Source organism: Otolemur garnettii, unplaced genomic scaffold (assembly GCF_000181295.1).
Source record: "Otolemur garnettii isolate 467f Iridium unplaced genomic scaffold, OtoGar3 scaffold00011, whole genome shotgun sequence".
Classification (NCBI taxonomy): Eukaryota; Metazoa; Chordata; class Mammalia; order Primates; family Galagidae; genus Otolemur; species Otolemur garnettii.
Window position 1 is genome coordinate 21,246,931 of NW_003852406.1, and position 25,435 is coordinate 21,272,365.

General features: G+C 46.8%; 1 protein-coding gene across 2 annotated transcripts in view; it reads right to left on the reverse strand.

The window, feature by feature from the left end:
* ANP32A (acidic nuclear phosphoprotein 32 family member A) overlaps nucleotides 1-20,201 on the reverse strand; it is a 37,850-nt gene extending 17,649 nt beyond the window's left edge. The window contains exon 1 of one of the 2 annotated variants that reach the window (XM_003784463.3): nucleotides 19,980-20,201. In XM_003784463.3, the coding sequence (XP_003784511.1) occupies nucleotides 19,980-20,033 (54 nt within the window). In that variant the 5' untranslated portion in view covers nucleotides 20,034-20,201. Of the gene's footprint in view, nucleotides 1-18,636; nucleotides 18,787-19,979 lie in introns of those variants that run through there. The other variant, XM_023509976.1, reaches the window with a different exon arrangement.
* Between the last annotated feature and the right edge of the window lie 5,234 nt (nucleotides 20,202-25,435).

Here is a 25,435-nt window from a genome sequence, read left to right on the forward strand (position 1 = left end):
AGGACCAGGGGTGCCATTCCCAGCTCATCAGTTCTGTGCTTCATAATAGTAAGCACGACCATTCTTGATGAGCTTATTAAAGAGCCACAGCACTACACCCATGCAACAGAGAAGCTGAGTAAGAAACTGGAAAGGCTGAATAAGAAGGCCTAGAGTGCAAAGGGGGTAAATCCTGATCTGTGTCCTTAAAAGGCTTCCTTGACCACATCACGTCATGTCTCAATACTCCCCTTCCCAAAACCCTTTAATATCCATGGGGATCGAGCGCAAATTGAGAGGAAGATCCCCAGACACCACCCTTCAGTGGTCCCCGGTGAACACCCCACAACTCCTCCAAGGCAGTCTATCCCCCCCCCCCATTCCTCTACCAGCCTCCCTGATCTGCCGCAAAAATGGACACTACCTGGGGCTGCACATCACAGTTTCCAAAGCATTTCCCCTCCTAGACAACAAGAATCCTACCCCTTTTACCCTCCCAGGGAACCTGCTTCTGTCTACCAGGGCCCTCTGTCTCCCCAGGCATGCTGCCAGTAGGGGCCGGCTTTCCGTAAATGCTTGCTGAGAGGTCAAACTCAGGCTAAAGGAGGGGTCACGGTATAGGTAGGCAATGGCTCTGGAGATTAATCTAGATTCTATTCACTTTCTGAGGTAATGTACCCCACTAAAGCCACTCAGGTATATCAACTGTCCTAGGTAACCGATACAGTTGATTATGGTTCCTGAAATCAGACTGGGAGATTTTAAGCCCAACTGGGCTGAGATCACTCATAGACTCAGGCACTGTCCACTGATGAAATCCCATCAGAGTTCTTGGGGCACAGCCCAGAGTCTCTGCCTTGGGATCTAGTGTGGACCTTGACTGTTGCCTAGAGTAGAACAACTGTCTACAAAACAAAAGTGAATTCATTTCCCCAGTATTACTACTCGGATCAATGGGTTGAAAACTGAAAGTATCTGTCTATTCTAGTTCCCAGTATAACCCATCTAAGGCAACATCAGGCCATTCGTGCCCTGGTGTGAGGATTTGTCCATTTCCAGTTGGTTTTTAAAAGATGCTTCAGAGAACTAAAGGATCCCATCAATGCCACCCTTGGGAAAGCACTATATCCAATCCAACTTCCCAAGCTGGGAGGCTGGGTAGACACCAACCCAGTGACTCACTGAAGGTTGCGAGGTTAGTGTATTGGGGAAATCGACTCATAGGATATTCTCAAGACTCCTAATTTAGGACTCAAATCCCAAAGTCACAGACCTGCCTATAGTGAATGCCTTGAAGCAAGTGGAAACAAAGGCAGAAAATAAAAATAGGCCAGGCCTGAACCTAGCCCCTCCTCTCTGCCCAGCCTCCCCACACATGCCAGTAGGCTGGAGGTTCAGAAGGGACAGGGACAGCTAAATGGCCTCAGAGACAAAACCTTGACCTCGGCCTCCTTCCCTGCTACCTCTACTCAAATCATCAGCAACAACAGCAGCAGAGCAAAATGCCTTGGCACTGAAGCCTGGGGTCCAACCAAAAATGGGAAACCGCTGATTTGGACAGAAATGGGACTGATCACACACAAGAACCTAAGGCTGGGCCTGAAGTGTTTTTTTTCTACTTGAGGCCACAAAACAAATTAAGGGTTACACGTAAGAAGCAATTTAATCTCAGTTCTTTCTTCCTTAGAAAAGTGTGAAATGTGCAACTTGCCTAAGTCTGTAAATTACATGTGTATAGTAAAAATTTGGTGATGAAAGTACAAGAAATGGTAGAAGTAAATGTTAGCTCCATATTTCTACTAACTGGAAGGGGGGCAAATAAGAGCAAGGGAATGAGGGAGAGCACAGAAACAGTCTGGAGGTGCGGGACTGCCTGAACGAAGGGCTGAGACACACACAGAGAGAAACCCAAAAAGGGAAGAAAAGAGAAAGTCACAGGCTTTGCAGGTTTCAAAGTGTTCTGTCCTCTTCACCTGGGTTGTGGTGATAGAACTTTACCATAACTAGATAGAACTAGTGATGTTTAGGCTGGAGGGTGAGGGAGCCCATGATTGCTAGCTTTCTCCACTGATCTGAAGGAGTGTCATTTGCATCTGTTCTGTGTCGCTCCAGTGGTTCAGGAACTAAGATCAGTGTTCGTGTTACAAAGAGACAAAGAGGCAGTGTGCGGCCCACTGTAAAACGTCAAGAGGGTCTTTAGATCCTACGGTGTCCCACGAAAGAATGGGATGCTCTGAAAACTTGGGAGCTCCCTGTCCCTATAAGCCTGTGGGTCAGCAGCTGCTAAGTGACCATCTACAAAGAGTTTCTACCTGCACATGTGCCAGATGACTATGAAACAAATTAATAACATTGTATGAGGAAGCTCTGCAAAGAGTCGTGAGTCTTTCCACCTCTTAAAATGCACCGATTTGATTCTTTCCTCTTAAAGCATTAGTTGTTCAGGTTATAGGCCTCGCTGGACAATCTTCAGGGACTACCTATTATACCACACCAGGCGCCGTGGGAGGTGTTAAGAGAGACAGCAGTAAACAAAACTAGGTGTGGGCAGTCATGGGCTTACATTTTAGTGGGGGAGCCAGATAATAAACCGGTAAATGTGTTATAGTGTATATTAATGCTACAAAGGAAAAAAGAGAGAAAAGCAGTAGGGACAAGGGACAGTACTTTAGAAAGTGCTTTTAGCAGAGACCTGAAGTTGAGTGAACTGGCAAGAGCCTTCCCACAGCAGGGCCAGGGCAAAAGCCCTGAGTGGGAAGCACAGGTAGAAATGGGCCTGACCCCCCAGGAAATAGCCTAGGGGAGACTGTTTGGAAACATGAGAAATGACCAGAAAATCTAATTCCAGGCTTTATCACTTAGGAACTGTGAGCTGTGTGGCTTTGGGCAAAAACTTCACTGGGACTTAGTTTCTCTATCTGTACAATGGCAAGAATACCTACCAATCCCGCGTCTCCACGGGACCAAATGAGATGATGGTCATGAAAGCACTTGGTAAGTCACACTGCCCTAGAGGTCTCTGTGATTAACTTTATGAGCACATTTCTTACCCAAGACTTCGCACCCCAGAGAGCAGACGAGGTGTTATGCAACTCTGATTCCCCCACACTGCCTTGCACTTAGCTCTCAATAAATGTTTGCTGAACTGAAAAGCATTAAAAATAACCTGGGAAAATGTTCTGCCATTTTTTCTTCCTATTAAATGGTAGCAACTTTGCCAGAAGGCTCCAGAACAATTTCTCTTCACATTAGGGGAAGAACCAACTGAGTCACATCAGGGCAGTGTGTTCAGGGGATAAATTCCCAGAAATGGAGAAAAGAATAAGGTTTGACTCCTCGCTCTCCGCACCACCTCGACCTTTCTCAAACATCCTAAAAGGGCCAGGCAAGGCCACTAACAGAAGGGATGACAGACTATCCTAGCACAAGGTCAGGGCCTCCTGGAAAAGCCCATGAAAGCCAGAGCTATACACAATACACACAACATTCCACTTCAGTTTAAGAAGCCTCAATCTAGTTCAGCTGCCTCACTATATAGATGTGGAGAATGAAGCCTAGATAAGTGGAATAGCTGGTCCAAGGTCACTTCTTTTATTTTTTTCTTTTCAATTTTTAGGTGAACACATCCATTCTCATAGTTTCAAAACCAAAAGATATAAGGAGACCCAGTTAATTCTTCCTCCTTTCTTACGCTGTTTGCTTAGTTAACTCCTCTGTCTACTAAGTATCCCTCCAGAGTGTTAATGCACATACAAATTCAGAATCTTCTTTTTCTTTTACTAAAAACTAGCATGTTATACTAATCTTTGCTTTGCCTTTTTTTCATGGAGTCTGTGTAACAGAGTACATTAAATAAAATAAAAACCTTCCTTGTTTCTTATTTGCAACAACATAAGTGTCCCATTGCATGAAAGTGCCATCATTTTTCTTAACAGTCCTTTATTGATGACTATTTGGGTTGCTTCCCATCTTTTGCTATAATAAATAATTTTGCAATATAGATCAGCCTACTCATGTCACTTTGCATTCACCCAGCTTATTGATAAAAAAGCAGCAATCTGATCCTGCTTCTGACCTATATACTGTGGCAGTCAGAGCTGTGGAATCCTACATCTAATGAGCTCCTATGTGGACAAGTTACTTAAAACCTCCTCTCATTCAATAAACACTACTTAAAACCTACTAAATGCCAGGTACTATACCAGGGGCTAGGGATACAAAGCTAAAGGTACCCTTGCCTTTTGCCCCCAGAGTATCCAGTGTGGGATGAATAAGCAAAAGGGACTATTAAAACACACAGGGTAATTCAGTGTGGCTTAAAAGCCACCTGACCTTACTAGGCCAGTATCCCTGTTTGGAATCATGTAGCCATACCTATAACCTCAGAGGTGTTCTAACGGATCAAAAGATAATGCTTGCCAAATATGTACCATGCAAATTCCATGCAAGGCTCCTCAGAGGTGCTCAATAAGGGGTAAGGCTTCTCTTGTCCTTACGCCTTAAGACTTACTCCCCAATAAGGGGAGCCTTCCTGGTGGCAAGGGCAGAGAGGCATTCCAGGCAAAAGGCCACTGTCATGCCCACTCCACAATGAGCAACTCTGTTTCATTACAGGAGTGTGAAATATACTGCCACTTCTTTTTTGAAGCAGCCCCTAGACAAGCCCCTGATTATGTCTTATCCTGCTTTTCTTAGGGAACCATTTGCCCTTCTCCCACTTCCAGACCCTCCTTCAGTATGTCTGAGGCATCCTGGGTGTTTTCATCCATGTGCACAAGCCCTCGTGCCCGGCATATGTCAGAGGCACAGAGGAAAACTCAGACACAATTCTTAAAACTATGGCACAGAGAGGCATGGGCAAGACACATGGGAAGTTGATTTTTCTGGGATATCACTGAAAATGTAAAATAATCATTTAAAAGGGAAAAGAAATGAGAAAAATCATTGAAACTCACTTTTGTTTACTTTTATGTGCTCTATTTCACCATAAAACATTTTTTCTAAAATCAGAAACTTTGGCATTTTAAAAAAATCATTTCTTGGCTTCCCCAAGAAAACAAATAGAAGTTAATTTTATAATAGAGAAAAGAAAGAAATGGAAGTCAGGAGTCTAGAGTATTTCTGTATTATCCCAAAGTAGCTGGGGAGGGGTGAAGGAGAAGGTCAAAGCTAAGATCCAGGTTGGTTAGACGCACTGGCTTTGCACCCTCCTCGGTTCTGAATGACCCTGAGTTACATAACCTGATCCTCAGTTTTCTCATCTATTAAAGTAGGAATAAGCCTCATCACCCAGCAGCACTTCTGTACAGATTAAAGAAGAATAAATACAGAGTCTGGCATGTGAGTACTCAACAAACAGTTTAAAACAAAACACATAAAAAAGATGTAACTTTTCCTCACTGGTGTCTCCCTTCAGATTTCTGTAGGATGCTTGCTTCTAGATAACAACTATCAGCCAATAATGGCTTATCCCAGTCCTTGGAAGAGGTGGGTCAGGTGCTGTATTTGTGACCTCTGATGTAACTGGGGGCCTCTCTCTAAGCCCTGGTGGCCCTCTGACCCCTGCCTCATTATCTGAGGCATCAGTAAGTAGGGTCTTTCCAGCTCTCCCAAAAATGCACGTGAACCCCCCTCAACTAGGGTAAAAGAGCCGGAAAGGTCCAGATGGAATCTAAAACGTAGCAATGGGGCTCTTTCAACAAACACTGCTGTTTCAGTGGAACTCCTGACAGTGAGGGAGAGCCTGTGGTTACCAAAATCAGGCAGCATCTCTGTCCAGGCAGGAAAAAGAACAGCTTCAGGCAGTCAGCGCTTGCCTTGCCCAGAGGACTGACCAATAGTTACAGACATATTTAAAATTTCTACTCCCTCCCACACCAAGCCACAAATGAGAAAATCTATGATTGTTAATAAATGCAATTTGGAAGTTCAAATCTTTCAAAGTATGAGTCTTAAGAATAGCCGGGTGCCGTGGCTCACGCCTATAATCCCAGCACTCTGGGAGGCGAAGGTGGGTGGATTCAAGACTAGCTTGAGCAAGAGTGAGATTACCCTCTCTAAAAAAAATATCCAGGTGTTGTGGCGGGCACCTGTAGTCTCAGCTACTCAGGAGGCGGAGGCTGAGGCAACAGAATCTCTTGAGCCCAAGAGTTTGAGGTTGCTGTGAGCTATGACACCACAGCACTCTATCAAGGGTGACAAAGTGAGACTCTATCTCCAAAAAAAAAAAAAAGACTAAAAGACATTCCAGGATGAAAAGGCAGAAGGCCAGGGCCTGACACTGACATGAGAGCAGAGCAGCACTGGCCAGCTGTTATGCTCTGTCCCTCTTTTGTATCATTTCCTCTTTCCAACTAATTACTTCATGAATTTGCACCTTAACGTGGTTGGGCCGTAGCCTGCCCACTTGGGCTTTATATTGCTTACCAAGAAGACAATTTGTAACGTACTTTTTAGATCAGGCAATCTATGGTTCCCCAGCTTACAGGGTCAGAAGTCCTGTGAGTGTCTGCTCAAATGTCACCTCCTTAGAGAGGCCTTTCTAGGTCATCCATCCCCTTTACCACAACTTTATGTGTCTTCATGACACCACAACGGCTGCCATGCCTTTGTGTGATGGCTTATTACTGTCTGTCTCCACAGGGTGTCTGGAAGCCTCATGTGGGCAGCAAAGGTGATGTGCTTCTCTAGTTCACTGCTGTAGCCACAATGCCCAGAACAGAGCCCAGTACACAGCAGGCATTCATCAATGTGTGTGGAGTGAATAAAGGAAGGAATGAGCTAGTCAAGCCTAAGTAGGGGTCAACAAGAAAGACAGGGATTCCAATCCTGTACCACCATTTACCATCTGGGCAACTCTGGGTCAGCCATGTAACCCTTCTGCAGTATTTCCTATTTACAGAAATCATTCCCAAGCCCCTAACATCAGACAGTAGCCGGTCAGGTCAAGTACTGCTTACCATCAGGGACATCTGTGAGGCTTTTATAAAAAACGCCCCTGGGGCTAACAAGTCATTTGCCTGATACAAGTCTGGTTTCCAGAACAGTGGGTACCTCTCAGACCAAGATCCATACCTTGCTGTAGTCTACAGCCACTGATCAAACTCTGAGTCACATTCTCACTTCCTCATCTGACCTTGGCCTCCAGTTACTCCTGACAATGACCAGACTGACCATTGGAACTCACAGAAGGCTCCCAAGTGCCTACAGAGACCAATTGCCTGGCCTGAACCAAGTACCCTTTTGGCTTTAAGAGAACAGCCAGCCTTGCATATCAGCTCCTGGCATCACCACCCCCAACAGCAGCCCTGAAGGGCTCTCCTGTAGGAGAAGCCTCCCCAGATTCATGGACTACACCTGCATGTACAGACACACCAGCACTCTTAACCAAGACACAGGGAGGCATGTCTGCAACAGAGCTGCAAACTAGACAGGGGCTAAAAGGAGCAGAACCTCTCATCATGGCTGCAGGCCAACCTCTACAGACAGGCTTCGTCAGGCCTACCAGAGCAGCTGGGGCACTTTACACAGTACATGCCTGCCCAGTCTTCCAAGGCCACATCCGGGGTGCACCTAAATCTCCACAGGGAAGGGGAGACATGGAGAAGTGGAAGGAATGCCCAGGCACCTGTGATGGCCAGTTTCTGGCCCTCCATATGGAACATGCCTCTGAGCCAGAACAGAGACTGTTCCCACAGGCAGCCAGGGCGGGGCGGGAGGCTGCAGGGCCCACTCTGGCTCTACATACCCTCAATGCTGCCCTCTGGCAGGGGACCAAGGAAGACAGGAGTCACAAATGCACACCTGAGAGAGTGTGACTGGAATTAGCTGAGGGAGGATGCTGCTATGTGACTTGAAAGAAGGATTTTTACCTCTGTGTCAACTGGGTAGATACTGACTGAGTCAAGGAAGACTTCCTGGAAGAGGGGACTTCTCAGGAGCTATCTGAATAAAAGATAACAGACTGGAACAGCCTGACCCAGGGTTCTGCAGCCAGCAAGGGAGCCCAAAGGCAAGAGGGGCAGATGTCACAGAAGGACACAGCCTTGGGGCACGGGATACCTACAGCTTGGCTGGTACCCCTCTAGTCCCACCTCCATAAAAAACTGGAGAGCAGGAAGCTCTATCCTTCACTTGGGGGAGGCCCCCTCTGTCCCTCCCCAGGTCCAAAAATTGCTCCCACCACTCACTATCTCAGACACTAAGCAAAAAGCCTCCTCCTGTAGAGGGGCTGGCTCCACCCCCCAACCCCTTCCAAATGTAATACCTCCTTCAAGCCTGGGCAGTTGGAATCTAACCTTCAGGGCCTGTCTACAACATGCACCTGCACAAACCATATTTCTCTCAGTTCTGACAATAACCCCTGGGAAGCAGGTATTGCTATTTACCATTTAATAGTTGTGACAACCCAGGCTTAAAGAGGCAACCTGCCAACCTCCTCAGCTTCCAGTCTTAAGGCACTATACACTATACCTGATTGCCTGGGCTAGGGGCATCCTCCACTGGCCTCTCAGTCACCTGGAAATGAAGGATGGGCCAAGTCCAGTCTCGATCAGTAAGTCCCACTCCAATAAGATACAAGTAAACAAAAAATTACAAGTGTGATGAGCAGACCGTGGGTGTGTGGGAATCCCCATGGTGGAGGGGACATAGGAGGATAGGCCATGGGGTGGATCCCTGTACCCCAGCAAGGTTAAATCCTTCTTTCAGGTTTTCTTTGCTCTGTTTCCATTAAGTTATTTCTTCCTGCCTGCTATGAAGCTCTGCACCCTACCACAATGGGGCGGTTCCCAACTATGCTTCAGAGCCCCCTATAGAGCCTTCTAAAAATACATGGACAGGGCACCACCCTGGGAGACTGATTCACTGGCTGGGGTAGAACCTGGGAATTTCTTCCGAGGCTCCCCCAGTGGTTCTGACTCACAGTTGGGAATGAAATCTGCTTTCCTCATCTCCTTCCCTCCTGTGCTATGTTCTACCACCCCAACTCCAACACAGGAACTAGGCAGCACCACTCTCTGTAACCATGCCCTAACTCCTCCCTAGCCTAGGACACAGGGACTGAATTCAGTAAACCAAGTTTGCTACACAAATACTTAAGTGGCATTCATACAACTACCTCCCTCATTCTGGATTCTGGGCACACAGGCCATGTCAGGACAGTGGGCTCCCCTCACCCCTCCCTTCACAGTCAGAACACTTGGGCTTGCTGGCAAGGCCACGGCTACGGGGAAAGTTGGTTACATATAGTGGAGATGAGCCTGTCTCCTGGATCCATGGTTCCTGATGAAATCTGAAAGCAATCCCTCTAAATTTACAACTACAAACTACTGCCTCTAAACCCCACCGTCCCCTACACATGCAAACATACACTGTTCTCATGACTCCTGCAGGGGCAGCAGAATCCAGAAACCTGTACCTGGGGACTGCTGGCTACAAAGCCCAGCACAACTTTGCTGAACTCTCACCCAGAGACATGGCAGGCTTCTCTAAGCTTCACTGTGCTCCCCTCAACCTCTCCGCTGGTTCTTCCCAGGCTGAAGATAAGGAGAAAGCCACCCATGCATCCACCAGCCGAGTCTGTCACCAATGGAATCCTCCCCCCATAGACCCTTCCTGATGTCTTCTTGATGTCTCAGGATATTTGTAGCGAGAACCCCAGGATGGCTGCAGTGGACTTTGGTAGATCTGTATACATAGCCTAACCAACAGCAACAAGCTGGCACCTGGCAAGGGAGCCTTGATTTGCTGGGGAATCTATCTCAGACAAGCCAGTATATCCAAGAGGGGCTGTGAATGTCCCTCACTCCTACCCATCAAACACCAGGGCTGGGAAGATCTGAATAAGGAAATAGTGTTTGCCAAAGTATGGGTATTTCTTTTACTGCATGAACTTTCATAACTGAATTCAAAATAAAACAAGCAACTAATTAGAGCAGTGGTAGAAGACTACCCAAGACAATCCACTGGGATGTAGAGGGAAAAAAACCAAAACAAAACATTAAGACTCAGTATTTTTTAATTTATCCCTTTTAATTTGTTTAGCATTACCTTTTTTAACGTACATATTTATATGCAGTACATGTGAGCAATCCGTAACAACACAGTAGAAATACTGCAGAGCTCAGGTCCAAATTTTTTACTGACAAGGGATGCAAAAGTCAAAAAAATTGGAAGACCACTGACCTGAGAAAGTGTGCATCACCCACCCTCCTAGAGGCAATTCAGAGACTCACACAGACCTGGGGCAGAGGGGAGGGGGGAAGCCGCGTGCTGTGATTCAATGGCGTGCTTGGTTTACCAGACAGTAAGTGATGAAAGTGACAAAAAGGTGTGTGTACCACATTCCTTTACCAATACTTCTAGAATGGTAATCATGTGCCAAGTGTAGTGCTGAGCTGTAGGAACACACATGGTGAACAAAAGCAGGTCCTTTAAAATATGCAGTGCACCCACTATGCAGAAGGACAGATGCCAATGACACGCTCATAATCCAGAATATGTAAGTACAAACTGAGGCGCTTTAAGAGTTTTACAACGAAAGAACCAGACCTAGACCTGAGGAAGGAGGATGAAGGAAATGACGACGGTGGCAGTCACAGCATGGAGCAGGTTTGAGGGAATGACAGGCAGCCTGTGAAGCCAAAGTGGAGGTGGGGGGGGGGCAAGGGAAAAGAGGAGAGGAAGAGGCCAGCAGTGGCCAGAACATGTAGGACCTGTGGGTCTTATTCTTAACAGTGAATTCTAAGTGCAGAGTGACACGATTACATCTGTGTTTTGGTAAGATCCTTCTGGCTGAAGCTTGAAGCATGGTATCAAGAGGACCAGACTATGATGCAAAGAGGATGTTTTAAACTGACAAGACTTGTGATGGATGGAGAGAAGATAAGGACAGTGTGCCTGAGAGGTGGGCAGAGCAGGCTATAGACTTCATCGGCTCCCTTTGGACTTATGAGTAGAGTGCTGTTGGAATACTCAGGTAGAGACGTCAGGTGGGTCTCGTGATTAGCCAAAACTAAATCCTAGGCCCACAATGTGCTGCAGCTGTCAGTGAGGGTGAGTTTTCACAGGGAGGGAACACGGAATACGAGCACCCAGGGCCCAGGCTTAACGGAGTCAATGTTTCATGGCTGCACATAGAAGAAAACGACAAGAGAAACTGAGGAGTGCCCAGAGCCAGGAGCGATACACTAGAGCAAGGAAGAGCCAAGGGGGGACACATTTCATGCAGGTCAAGGATGCTGGACACGGTTGCTCGGGTGACATGAAGGAGAAGAAATGATTCTCCATGCTGAGGAGAGCAGTGAGGGAACAGAGATGGTCAGGGACAATTTGGGATGTTTGACAGTAAAGGACAGAGAGATGGGCAGCAGCACAGTCCAGTGCAACACAGAATCTGCCAAGGGAGCCTTTCTGTTTGCTTTAAGGCAGGAGAAGCACCCCAAATCTGAGAAGAACCCAAACAAGTGGTCAGGAGAAAGGAACTGCAGGGAGGAGTGGACAAGACCCAAATGACCAGAGCTGGGAAGGGATTTAGGTGAGTTTGGTTTAGGAATTACTTAGGAAACCAGGAGGTTTCAATTTCCTCAGTGAGGAGGACATGCTGGCTGGGCAGGAAGAGGTGGATCAGTGGGCAGCAGTTTGAGGAGAGGAGATCTGAATCAGCAGCTGAAGGCAGTGAGAAAAGGAGCTGCCCGGGAGAGGGGCGAGTCCTGACAGTTATCCTCAGTAGAAAGGACCTAGAACCCAGTGCTGGAGCTGCTCAAGGATGTTGAAATGCTACAGCTATTCCCACATCTAAAAACACCACACTTACTATCAAATTGCTTATGGGAAAAAATAACTTCCAACAAGCATGCCCCTCTAGCTTCTAAACCTCTTTTTCCCATGGAAAGTTTTCATTTTTAAGTGAGTGCTAGCTATGGTGTTCTACCAGAGCAGGCTTTAACGTTTACTGAGTGCTCACTGGGTACAGACTGTGTGGTAAATCCTATCACAACCTCATATCAAAGACTAAAGGGGAAAGGACATGCATTGCTGGAAGGGGGGAACAGGACACACCCTCGGATGGTCTGGGTGGGAGATGCCTGGCCCCACTCTCCCCTTTCTACAGTCTTAGAATTCCATGCAGGAGACTGTGGATGCCATAGGCAACTCCCCCACCTCAACAGTGTGTCATACACAGAAGGATGGGGGCCATGGGCCACCAGGGCAGAGAAGGGGCTGAGGAGCATGGCTGGCCAAGAGCCACTGGTACAGCCAGGAACTTCGGAAGACGCCTGCTGGGGTAGGAAGCTAGGATAATTCCTCATCCTGTGTGAAGGTTTAGAGTGGGAAGAGCTGAACAGGGACAGTAGCTGGAGCATACGAGCCAGGCTAGTTTAAAATAGGAGATATCACAATTGACCCTCAGTGGAGGCTCCACAAAGCTACAAAAAGGCTTTCTTCTCTCGTTCCCCCCAATCAAACCACACAGTATCTAGTAGGAAGGAACCTAATATCCACCTTTTAGTGTCTTCCAAACAGTAACAAGTAATGAAATCAATTTAAGAGGTCAAAGCCAGCCAGTTTTCTTTTTAATGAATAAAATGTACTTATGTTTTACATTCAGTGAGGTAGCATGTTGTTAGTTTTTTCCCTAACACACGAATGTATATATATACTGAAGTAGTGGTGTAAAACGTATTTCTCACTTGGAATCAAAAAGTTCCAAAGCCACTGATAACACTCCCATTTTAGAGTGGAGAAAACAGAGGCCCAAACAACTTATCCGACTCAGTTAGTAGCAAAGTGGAGGACAGCGTCCAAGTCTTTAATAATTCTCCGGTAATTTCCTCACCAAACCGGAATCTCCAATCCAAATGTAAATACCTCTGGGAAAAACAGTGCTGACTTTAATCCACTTTAGAGTAAATAATAGTAGAGTAAGTAAGCCAATCTTTTAGATCTACTGCCTAGAGCAAGTTTTGGTAAAGGAAATGGTACATGAATGAAGGCAGGGAAGATGTGGCACTAAAACAAAATATTATTAATAATAAATTGGGGGGGGGGAACACAGGGCTTGTAGGGTGTGGCCCAGGAAGCCCAAGACAGAGTTTGATGTGAAAGAATAAAGACATTTTATCTTATTTACAGACTTTGTATATTATCAGGACAAACAGTCCACACAAGGAGGCTGCTTCCATGTCTAGGAAGGTGGCTTAGAGCTGTGAATCCTTTGCTCATTCCATGTCAACATATTTAATGAGAAGTTCTGAATAACAGATGCCTTCACAAATCTCCATCTCTGCCAGACTCTCATCTCTTTAATGAAAACATCATTGTTGGGTATTCATCATTTGTCACGTAATTGTATTTCAATGTGATACAAGATTCGGAGTCAGGTCCATGTTTCTCTACTTGTGTATGAAAGGAAGGCAAGGGTATTGGGGGGAAGGGGAGAGAGGAGATTTAGAGATTAGAGAACTACCCAAAGCAGGGGGTAGATAGGCCAAAATGGGGGCAAGAGGAAGGCGGCAGCAATCATCTGTAAGGGAGTGCCCCCTCTGGACACCGGGGTAATGAGAGTCCTAAACCAAGTCAGAATTCAGGCCGTATAACCAGGCCAAGTTCATTTTACCAGGGCCTTATCACTACTCTGATACAAGCTCCTTTCCTAAGTGTCTGCAACAAGGTAGAGGGCAGGCACCACAGCAAAGAGGACATCTGAAGAGGATCCCGTACAGTTTCTATAAAGGATCACAACAGCTCCAAGGTTTTTATTTCAATGTAGTGTAATTCATTCAGACTGAAGCTCTGGTATGGCCAGCCCTGGTATTACAAAGAAGGATGGCACATAGCTTTAAGTCTAGACTAAGTGACCTCGAGAGGCTGGTGGTACAGCAGTGGCCAAAGAGAGGGAACTGGGTTTATGGTTTGCACAGGGTTGTGTTATGGGGAGTAGGATTTGCCCCCTTAAATTTATCTCCTCCTCCCATCCATCTGATCAATCTTATATCCATTCCCTTCATTCATTAGCTCAGGCACAAGAGGCCAAAGGGGAAAGTAAGGGTTCTGAAACTCAAAGCCACACTTTGCTGCTGGTTCACTCCCCTGGAAACATGCATGGTGTAGAGCAGCAGGCCAAAACTAGAGATTCCAGGATTATCTGTGGTTTCAATGATTTGTGCCCTGAGACTGATGTCAGCTACTAGGTGTACAGCTGCCTCGCACTACACAGGCCTCACAGCCTGAACCGTTACAGTTCAAAGCTCCTTCTATCTCTGAGAGGACATCTAATTTAAGAGTAACCATGTAACTACAGGATACACAAAAACTTTTTGCAATATTCTGAGTACACAACAGGAAGAATTTCAGGTGGCTACATAGAACTTCTCTAGAAAAGAGGTGTGCTCAATACCAGACTGGCAACAAAGACAATTTCTTTTCCTGTGGAGGCTCTTAGATTGAGGCTGATTACCACTAGGCACCAATTAGTTAGAGTACACATCAAAGGACTTGGGAAGACCACACCCTAATATGAGGCTTGCCACTTAAACAAAACACCAGATCCCAGGGGCCCTCCCTCCAATCTACCAAATGGAGGATTAACAAACTTTTTCTGTGAAAGTAAATGTTATCAAGAACACTGAAAATTGAGAACACTACACAGGCACTTTTATAACAAGAGAAGACATTTTCACAATATTTTTATTGATGAATTTCAAAATATATATTGAATACAATTTCTTTTTTGTAATGCAGGTTTGCAAGTGAGACAAGTACAATTCTTTAGGAGGAGATAACATTTTACTTAATTGGGATTCAAAGTTAGTGTTCTGTATCTTCAAATTGACTGCAGTATTTATATATACAAATTATTCTTAACTCACTGGTTGTAAAAAACCAGGCAGCTCAGCTGTAGTTTGTCAACCCAGGTCTGGGATGGAGCCCAGGAATCTACATTTTATATGCTCCGCAGGCAATTCTGGTAATAGTCCACCATGTTTGAGACCCAATGAACCAAACAATCCTCAAAGTCCCTGCTGTCCACCACAGTGACCTCTGATTTTACAGCAGGACTCAGCTCTGCCACCTGCCAGTTGTTCAACCTCTCCAAACCTTTGATAATTCATCCTCACAATGGAAATATTATCTCCCTCTAACTTGCCTACCCTTAAGGAGTGGTTGGGATGACTGAGTTGATCCATGAGGTGCTAGTGGTTTGCTATGTCTCAAATACTAAGACATGCCAGTTTTGTTCAGTTTTTTTGGCTATAAACGCAGACTGCATGAGAGTGGCTCCTGCTTGTCTTCTTGTTATCCAAAATGCATCCTCCAGCACCTAAAAGAGTAGATTCATTTCAGCCTAACCAGATGTGATATGCTAAACCAAATTCAGTGTACGGCTTACCCCTTAAAATGGCAATCCCCAGTGCCTCTGGTCCTAAACCATCCCACCCATACCCCATTTCAATATCTTCAATTAACAGGAAACTCATTCCCTTCATAACGTGGCACCATGCTGAAGTCAGAGAAGAAAAAGCTCTTCCCTACGTCTTACAAAAAAGGGTGCTTCAAGGGAGGCAGTAGAGTGTAGAAGCTGAGTATACAGACTGGCTGCCAGAGACTGAATCCTGGTTCTGCCACTCACTAGTCATGTGATAACCCTCCATGCCTCAACTGCCTTATGTGTAATATGAGAGTAATAATAATACCTACCTCATAGTGCTGTTTGGGGGACTCCATTAATTGATATGTGTAATACACTTAGAAATGTGCCAGACACCGCATGGGTGCTATGTAAGCATTAGCTAATATTGTTATTCTAAAAGACAGAGAAGCTCAAAGGAATGCCTTGCAGCACCCTGATATCTTCTTGAGAATAATACTATTATATACTGAGCACCTACTGAGGACCAGATCAAACCAGTTTTGTGGTCACTTACTGTTTAAATGGGATTATTGTTCCCGTTCTACAAGTGAGGAAAACAAACTTCAAAAAGGTAGGTTAACGATCACAAGGGCTGGTTAACAAATCACCCTACCTGCTTGTGACAGGAGGGATTCAAACTCAGAACCGTGTAGTCCCAGAGTCCAGCTTCACCAAGGAGACCCCAGACTCAAAGCTACCATCAGCAGCAGCACCCAGTAACAGAACTCAACTGACCGTGACTACATTCAACTCATGGCTCAATTTTCTGCCTCTGAATTCCTGGTTGGCTTGCATAAACAGAAGTTAATATCATGCTACTTGAACCCAATTAGGCAGTAAGTCAGCTTGGAAAACATCATGCGATGTATTCCAAAGGTCAAGTAAAAGCTGGCTTCCAAGGCAGCCTTTGCTGGACACTGCCACGAAAGTTAGTCTCTACGCCCTCTACACCTACATGAGAGTTTAACCAGGAAGGTGCTCAACCAACACCTAAACAGGCTTTTTAAAAGTCCCAGAGAGATGGAGGACAGCATCGGAGGACGTGACACCAACGAATTTTCAGGCTCTTCAGCCAATAGCCAGAGAAAGACAGTTTACTTTTTTCCAAAAGCAAACTTTATTCCCTCTCCTCAGGTTTAGGATCACATTTACTAGTGTAGCTGTCTTCCCCCAGGCAAAAATAAAAGGGAAAGGGGCAGGAAAAGAGGAAGCGGGTCTACCTACCCCACCTGAATGAAACACGCAGCTCGACCTACCTTCCCGGAGAGCCCAGCCCAAGAGGGCGTTTCCCCAGTGCACCGACAACTCTTCCCTCCCTGGTAAGGAGCTGCTGTCCTTGGCTTCAGTCAGGGGCACTAGAGTCGCGTGTGCGACTCCCCTCCCCTAGCTTAAAGAAACCTCCTGTTTAATTTTCCCCTCACCCTATCACTTTCGCCGAAGGAGCAAACATCAGAACGATCGGTTAGTCCTTAAGGCCACATTGAACTACGTCTAGAACGCCCGCAGGAAGAACAGCGAAATACCCGAGAAGGGCGGGGGAGGCAGGGAGCGCGATTGGGGGGGGCAGCTAAGAGGATCGTCGTCCTCCCCAGGCAACCGCCGCCGTGGCGCTCCAGCAAAGCCTCAGGCCGCCGGCGCGGGACCAAAACCCCCATCAGGGCCCAAAGCACAACCGGGGGTCCCCGGAGCCAGCTCCCCCTGCCGCCTCCGCGGCGGAGGCCGTCGGGGCGATGGCGCAAGACTCCGCTCCCCCCGCCCCCCACGGCGACAACAGCCACGGTGACAAAATGGCAGCCCGGCGCCCGGCAGTCGTGCCACAGGCGCGCAGGGCCTTGGCGGCTGCCCCCGCCCCCCCAAAACGCCACGGCGCCCTTCGGGCTCAGCCCCGGGCGGGCCTAGCCGTTAAAAATCGTAAAAACAAATAAAACAGCTGGAGCTCGAAATCAGGTAGAGGAGGCAAGAGGCTCACCCGGCGCCCCCACCGCCCGCCAGCGCCCCGAGCCGCAGGGAGCCAGGAGCCCACATTCCGAGCCCCACGCTCCGAGCCCGCCGCGCCGTGGGGGAGGGGCGGGGCGGGCCGCGAGAGACCCGGGAAACATGGCTGCTCGTCCTATTTCGGCGTCGCGGCGTGGCCACCAGCCCCCGGATCCGAGTTGGGAGAGGTTCCGAAGGTGGGTGTGGGGGGGGTCCGGGGGGGAGCGCGGCGGGGAAGGGTGCAGGGGGGCGCTCTCCCCGAGCTATTTGTCTTAACGTTTTTAAAAAAATACAGTTCCTCCTCCCCCACCCCTTTTGTCCCTCTTTCGGTAGCTTTCTTCCCCTCCCCCCAAAATGTGCAAAAAGTGCCCCCTCCCCCGCCACCCGCGCCCCACCCCGCCTTAAGGCAGGGGGCAGGCGTGTGGGCCGGGAGACTCGGAGGCGAGGGGGCGAAGCGTGAGAAATCGCTCCCAGTTCGGCGCGGCGCGCTCCCCTCCCCCAGCACACACACTCGGGAAGTTTAAAGAGCCGGTTCGACCCGCTTTCGATCTCGCTTTCAGTTGGCCAGCAGTGTTGATCGGGTTCGCCAGGCGAACCTCGCCTCCACAGCTGGCAGCCACGACCCCGGCCCCCTACTTGGCGCCCTTCCCCCTCCGCACAGGGGGCTTCCGGAAAGTACGCGGGAAGACCGCGGCTCCGGCCTCCTCCCCCATCACCACACCCAGCCCCCAAATGCTCTGGCTCCGGGTCCAAACTGGGGTGAAACTGGCCAGAGAAAGGCAAACCTCCGGCAGACCGTTCGCGGAAACTCCAGCGTCTCCGGCGGCACCCCCTCCCCTCCCTCGGCCAGCCCTCTCCCCGCCCTGCGCGCCATAAGGCACTCGCACGTCTACAGTCCACAGCTGCGTTATGATGAGAAAAGGGGAGACAAAAAGGATCTTGTTTTCAAAAGTCTCACTTAGGTTTGGGGAAGGAACTAGGGAAAGAGGAAGCAAGGCCTGCCTTCGCCAGGGATTCGGGTTTAACGGGCTGGAGGGGCGGCAGGTCAGCGCACAGTGCTGCTGAAACTCCCAACTCTGTGGAACACCGGCCACGGAGGCTATGGGGCTGCCCGCGCGCCCCTGGTCACCCCCAAGGACCAGGAGGGGAGTTGGCCGGCGTCTCCGCCCTAGATCTTGGGTCTCCACCAGTGAGCCCCCAACTCTCATAAAACACTGATGTTTGAAAGCGAGAGCGAGACAGAAATAAAAACGAGCGATCGAGTCACCCACCATCTCCTTCTCCCTCCTTGGCGTTGGGCATTAGCCTGAGTCTCCCAGTTCCCACCCGTGTAAGTTTCCTCCGGCCGTACTCCGGCTGCTGCCCAATCAATAACGGCAACGGGAAGGCAAACTCCCATCCTGGAGCTGCGTGTTTGCCATGCCCGCATAAATGTGGACCCAGCCAATACACACCGCGGGCACCAGCTCTGGGCAGCTCGCGTCCTGACAAAGTTTCCCGTGCCCATTTATTAACCAGGCGCCGAATGGCTGCCGAGGAGCACACCCCTGAGTACGACGGGCCAGGGGTTCGTGCCCGGGGTTTGGGGGCACAGGACCCGAAGGCTGGCATCTTAGTGAGGTTGGAAGGAGCTGGGGTAAGGGGGGACTGGGACATAGCCTTCGGGCAACTTGCGCTAGCGACCGCTCGAAGTGGGGAGGCGCGGGGATTATCTGTGCTTTTGCACGTTCGAAAATCCCTCCCCCTTCTTCTAATTTATCTTCCCTTCAGAAGGAAAGGAAGAAACATCAGCATCTGGCCCGAAGGTGGGGTGGAAAGAGTGAGGGAGAAAGGAGCAGAGGAAGGGAGGCAGAGAAAGGGAGGGAGGGAGAGAAAGGGCGCGTTCACGAACACTACAAAGTTACAAATATGGCTCCCCCGTCTCTCGCCTCATCACTGCAAAGAAATGAAGACGCACTTTAAACTCGAGCCATTCTCAACTCGACTGCAGCCCCCTCCCCACGCGCTCTCCCCGGGGGCCTCGGCCCACATTTATCTGAAACTAAACCGGACTCGCAAAGCCGAAAACTTATTGTGTGTGCAAGCGAGCGGGCGAGAGAAAGGGAGGGGGAAGGCGCAGGAGGAGGGCGGAAAGGGGGATACATTTATAAAATATAAAACCCTCTTTTTTGTTGTTAAATCCAGGAGGCAGCCCCTCTCCTCCTCCCCCCTCGTTAATCTTCCCCCCAGACGGAGTCACGGGAGCAGCGAGCTCCAAGGGTTATTTTGGCTCATTCTCTCCGACCCAAACGCGTGCGCCCGCTGGCCCCCGATGGGTGCACACACTCTCGCACGCACACTCTCGCACCCACACTCGCACACGCGGGAGCACACGCACAGGTAGTCACACACCAAGGGCAGCGGCGGCGGCTGCCGGAACATGCTTGGATGGCATTGCAACCCCCCAACCTTGCAATTCATTTGCAGCCCGACCTCCAAATCCACACCTCCCGGACGACCCCCCTCAAAAAAAAAGTGCCTCCCCCGTCCAACGCGCGCGCACACACATACACACACACACACACACACAAAGTAGGAGAATGGACCGACAGAGATATTTTTGGCAAATGCTCACATCAGAGGGCGTCCTGTTCCGCAGCTCTAAATGAATCCGTTTGTCCATCTCCATCTCTCACGCTCTCTCTCTGCAGAGGCTCCCGCGCCGGCGGAATTCAATCAATAAACCCCGAACCCACGGCCGCGCGTTTTAGGACTTTGAAGGCTCAACCAGCTCCGCTGGGTTCTCGAGCCCCCAGCACCCGCGGCGCACACTAACCTGATCACCGTGGAGGCGGGATCTGCGGCCCTGCGGACGAGCGGCAGCAGCTTGAGCCAATCGCCGCCGAGGGCCTACAAGAAACAGCCAATGGTGGCGGCGGCGGGGGGGGAAGGGACCAATGGACGGGCTGCGCAGCCGGCCAGAGAGGCTCAGCCATTTGGTTGTGGTGCCGGAGACGGACCCCTTTAGATTTCGGGGCGGCTGAGGAGCTCGGCGGTAGCTCGGTGGCTGGGTGAGGGGGGTGGGCTGAATGGCGGGGGAAGGGAAGGTGACTGCCTCGATTGCCGAGGCGCTGGGCCTCGCCAGCTAGCCGCCGCCTCTGCATTCGGCCGGGGGCGGGGCCGCAGGTGCGTTGTACGAGGGGGAGGGGCGCGGCCGGAGGGGTCGACTCGGGGTCCCCACCCGGCCGAGGGCTTCGCGGGGCCGACCGGGACCTGGCCCGCTCCACACGGCAGGCTTGCGGTAGGAGGCGAGTGGTATGAAGTCTGGAGGCCGCGGACTGCCCCGCGGGCAGGCCTATGAAAGGCCTGAAAAGAGGGGGAGGGGTCAAGGGTGCAGCGAGGGGGGGAGGGGCTCGTCACATTCTGGGTCGGGCCGGAGGAGTGTAGCCCCTCACCGCCGCGGCCTCCAGTCTCGGACTGCGGCCCCCGGCCCGCACGCCCCTTCCCCTCCCGCCTCGTACAGGTCAGGCCTCTGCCATCCCCGCCCCTCGAATAAACAAGTAAATAAAAGCAAGACGCTTCCACCTTTGGGTGACTTACTGCGCGGTCTCGACCCTCCCCAAGAAGAGGCATTTCATTTTGCTGTCATGTAAGGTCAGCTTGGAAGAAGTGATTACCAAGAGGCACCAAGGATCTTGTTTAGGCAATAAATGAATAGAGACCACAGATTAAGAAATGTTGATGGGTATATATGATAGAGTATTAAAAAGTGGAAAAGGAACGTGCTAATAACTCCTTGTTTTCTGGCCCAAACATAATGTATGGGCTTTAAAGATCTAGTGAAAAAGAACGGCGCACAGTTTATTCTAATCGTCCATCTGAGTCATTTGGTTCGATTTGGGTTGCCAAGGAAGCTCTAATTGGAGCACTTTCTGCAGGTTTTTCGTTTTGCTCGCTTTGGGTATTTTTGAATCACATTAAGTTTTAAGAGACCTTAAAGCCCGATTCCCACTGGGTTACCAACTTCTTATGGCATTAAATTGGCTTCCTGTAGCTGTTAATAAATCACAGGGGTGGTTGTCAACGACAGATACATCCTTCCTTTACCTTTCCACACAACTGTGTTTCACTGTCTTATTTCTACATGTCTCACTCTTAACCACACACTTCATGTAGTTTTTTCTTTTTGCATACATTGTGCTTATTTTTCAGGGACGTGAGTTCAAGAGAGAGAGAAATCAGTATGTATGTTGCAAATTTAAAACATTGTTACATAACACCAGTACAGTTTCATTGTTGAAGTTTAGGAGAAAATAAAAAGTGATGGAATGTAAATAAAACATACAGAATGCTTACACAGGGGAAGAAGCTGTAACTTTAATATTGCAACCTGTTTGATAGATTGCAAACAAAGTGTGGCAACTAAGCATTTTAGTCAGTAAAATTCTTTCAGATAAAATAATAAATGGACTTTGAAATCGGATATTTACTCCCTGAGTAGCTAGAAAATGAAAAATAAAAATTAAAAGTCATTGTTTTACTTCATCGGAGCATAAGTAATATCATTTATTTAACTTGTTGACTTAGCTGACATGTGTCATCCTCAGATTTTGTTAATTTTGCTGAAGTCTATTTCTGTAGTTGGAATTTATTCTTTTTCAATTATATTGGCTATTTTAAAACATGAACACCTTATTACCTGTCTTCCCATGGAGTCAGTTGTTATTTCTGGATATGGTATTTAAGGTTGTTTTCAAACAGAGCTCTTCATTACAAACAAGTCAATATGGTGTGTACAATTTATGTAACACAGGACTCCTGAAGTTTATGTTCTCTCTGATGGTAAATGCTCATCTTCAATGTAAAATTTTAACCACACTTAATACCAAACTGCTAGCAATGCCATAGGAGACAGCGTGTTTCCAGAGGAGTAATCCTTTAAAAGTAAACCAATCAAATGCAGAGATGTGCCCCATCCAACTCTGCTGAACAGAAGCGAATAGCTCACTTTAGCGTACAAGGACTGAAGATGAAGACTTAGAAGCTCAAACCTCCATTAAAAAGAGTATACAGAGAACGAATTAAAATTAGACTTGAAAAAATCATGCCCTGATCACTAAATCAAAATATTAAATATTTTAATATTGCTCGTGTGCAATTTTAATGTTGTTCGTGTGCAACAGTTATTTTTACAAGCATCCTAACCTTATGTATTTTGATGAGAGCTTTTGTATTAAAAAACTAAAAGAAGGTTTAATTGGATATTATTACAGAAATTGAAATATCAAAAAAACATAATATAACCAATGGAATACTTGCCATTTTCTCAACATACTTTGAAAGAAAAAAAAATACTCTCTTACAAGAGATAAATTTTATTTACTTATTTTTAAGACAGTCTTGCTCTGTCACCCTGGCTAGAATGCAATGGTGTCATCATAATTCATGGCAACCTCAAAATTTCTGAGTCTAGTAAAACTTGCGTCTCAGCCTCCCAAGTAGCTGGGACTATAGGTACATGCCACCACACCCACCTAATTGTTTCTATTTTTGGTAGAGACAAGATTTCACTTGCTTTTAGGCTAGTCATGAACTCCTGACCTGACGTGATCCTCCCACCTGGGCATTCCAGAGTGCTGGGATGACAGGTGCAAACCACCATGCCCCACCTACAAACAGATTTATTTGTAATTTACTTGTAAGGAAATTTTAATGTAATTTTGATTTTTATTATCAAAAGGAAATAGGAATATATCTCAGCTAAAGCTGATCCATTTGCCCCTCATGGCTTAATCAAATATTGAAAAACAATCTGCTCTTATAGTCTTTGTTTTACAGCATTGTTCCTTAAGTTACATTTTATTGCACAATATATTAGTAAATAAGTGCTCTGAATGGCTCTGCATTTCAGAAAATATAGTAAGAAAAAAGCCCCATTTCAAGGACTCTTGGCTGTATTTTGAAATGGAATGGAAACAGGTAGTTGCTAACTACTGAGTGATTCTACAATAGAAATTAGATTATGAAAGATGTAGAATCTCTAAATTCTGCAACTGGGTTTGAGTCACAGAAAAGAATCAATGAGATACAATTTAAAATTTGCCCCCCTAGAGAAAAAGATGGCCAAGGAAGGAAAAGATATTATCCCGCCTTCTGGAGTATTTTCCATTAAGAACCATTCCACACAAATGGACAGCCTATTTTGTTCTCAAAGACATATGAGAAATGGGTGTCCTTAACTTCTTTTCGTATGTGTTGGAAATTACTGCTTTGTAAATGGGTGCTGCTGCCATTTTAGCTCCTTTGCCCCTGTTTGGGATTTAAAGGTAGAGACCCTTCAGTTAGCATCCTTTCTGAGTCAAACTAATACAGGTGTCCATAAAGCTCGTGTGCAACTATTTTAAATTGCACCCAATCTTTATGGACACCCACTATATCTACAGTTCAACAACTTATTCTTCAGCTTGATTCACATATGCTGGAACCTGGCCATAGTACTCCTACCTATGTGGTGGTTCTGCTGCTTGGACCCCAAAGGCAATGATATGGAAAAACTCCAGCTTAATTATATTCTCTTTTGTCTGTTTACGTAAATAGTTTTTAGAAATGTAGATTATTCTTTTGAAATCCATGGTAACAAATGTGAAGACTACTACATTTTGATCTGAATAACAAAATTATGTGATGTCCTGGAATCCACAAAGTTAAATATTCCTAATTTCTTTTGTTTAGTAAAGCATTGAATGATTTTTTTTAAAGAAATAATTTCTTAAGTGATTGAATAGTTAAATATTCCTGATTTTCTTTTGCTAATAAACCATTGGATAACATTTTAAAATAATTTTTTAATCCTCACATATAAAAATGGGTTAAACAAGAACAATAATGTTTAAAATATAAACATAAGGCTCAGTCAGTGCCCATAGCATAGTGGTTATTGCACCAGCCACATACACCAAGGCTAGTGGGTTTGAAACTGGCCTGGGCCTGCTAAACAACAATGATAACTGCAAAAAAAATAGTTAGGCATTTTGGCTGGGACCTGTACTTCCAGCTACTTGGGAGGCTGAAGTAAGTGAATCACTTAAGCCCAAGAACTTGAGGTTGCTGTGAGCTATGATGATACAGCACTCTACTAAGGGTGACATAGTGAGACTCTGTTTCATAAAATATACATATACATATGTATATTTGAATAATTACTTTATCAATGGGTTGTTCATGGAGAAAAAGCAGTGGATGACAACAGTGATTATATGTTATTTTAAACATTAAACTACTAAGCCCAGCACAGTGTGGTGTGCCTATAAGTCCCAGCTGGGGGGAGGCTGAAGCAGGAGGATTGATTGACCCTACGCGTTTGAACCCAGCCTGAGGAACACAGTGAGACTATCTCTCGCTCTTAAAAAATGAATAAATAAATAAACTAATAGTAGAAATCTTAAAAACAGTGTAAGATGGTTTATTTTTGAAAAGGAAAAAAAATTCACCTGCACTTTTGTTTGGAATTCACTAGAAAATTTGCAAATCTGTTTCTTAAATAGATTTATTAAAGATAATTTGGGGGTACCAATCAAAGGAAAGTTTACCATTCATCAGGAAGAAAACCAAATACTAATATTTTTAGTATTAAAATATGTCTGTAAAGAAGAATAAATGCCTTAAAAACAAATAATGGAATGAGGAGCTATAAAACAAAGATTGTGACTAAAGGCAATTTAGGTTGAAAAAAATAGAAATGCAATTAATTGAGAATCTACTAATTTGTTTTAATCCTCCTGGAGTTGAAGTTTAACTCTGTGAAGAAAAGGGCACTAAAATCCATTAAGATATAAGCGGTGGAGATTAGACTTTCTAAGAACTTTTAATATCTTTACTGTTTGCAAATATTTAGAATTTTTAGCATACATAGTAAAATCGTTCTTTCATATTCTCTAGTTTAAAAATATATTCTAGGGTGTGCCACATACACGGAAGCTGGAGGGTTTGAATGCAGCCCAGGTCCTCCAAACAACAATGATAACTATCACCATAAAAAAAAAAAAAAAATACATAGCTGGGCGTTGTGGTGGACGCCTGTGGTCCCAGCTA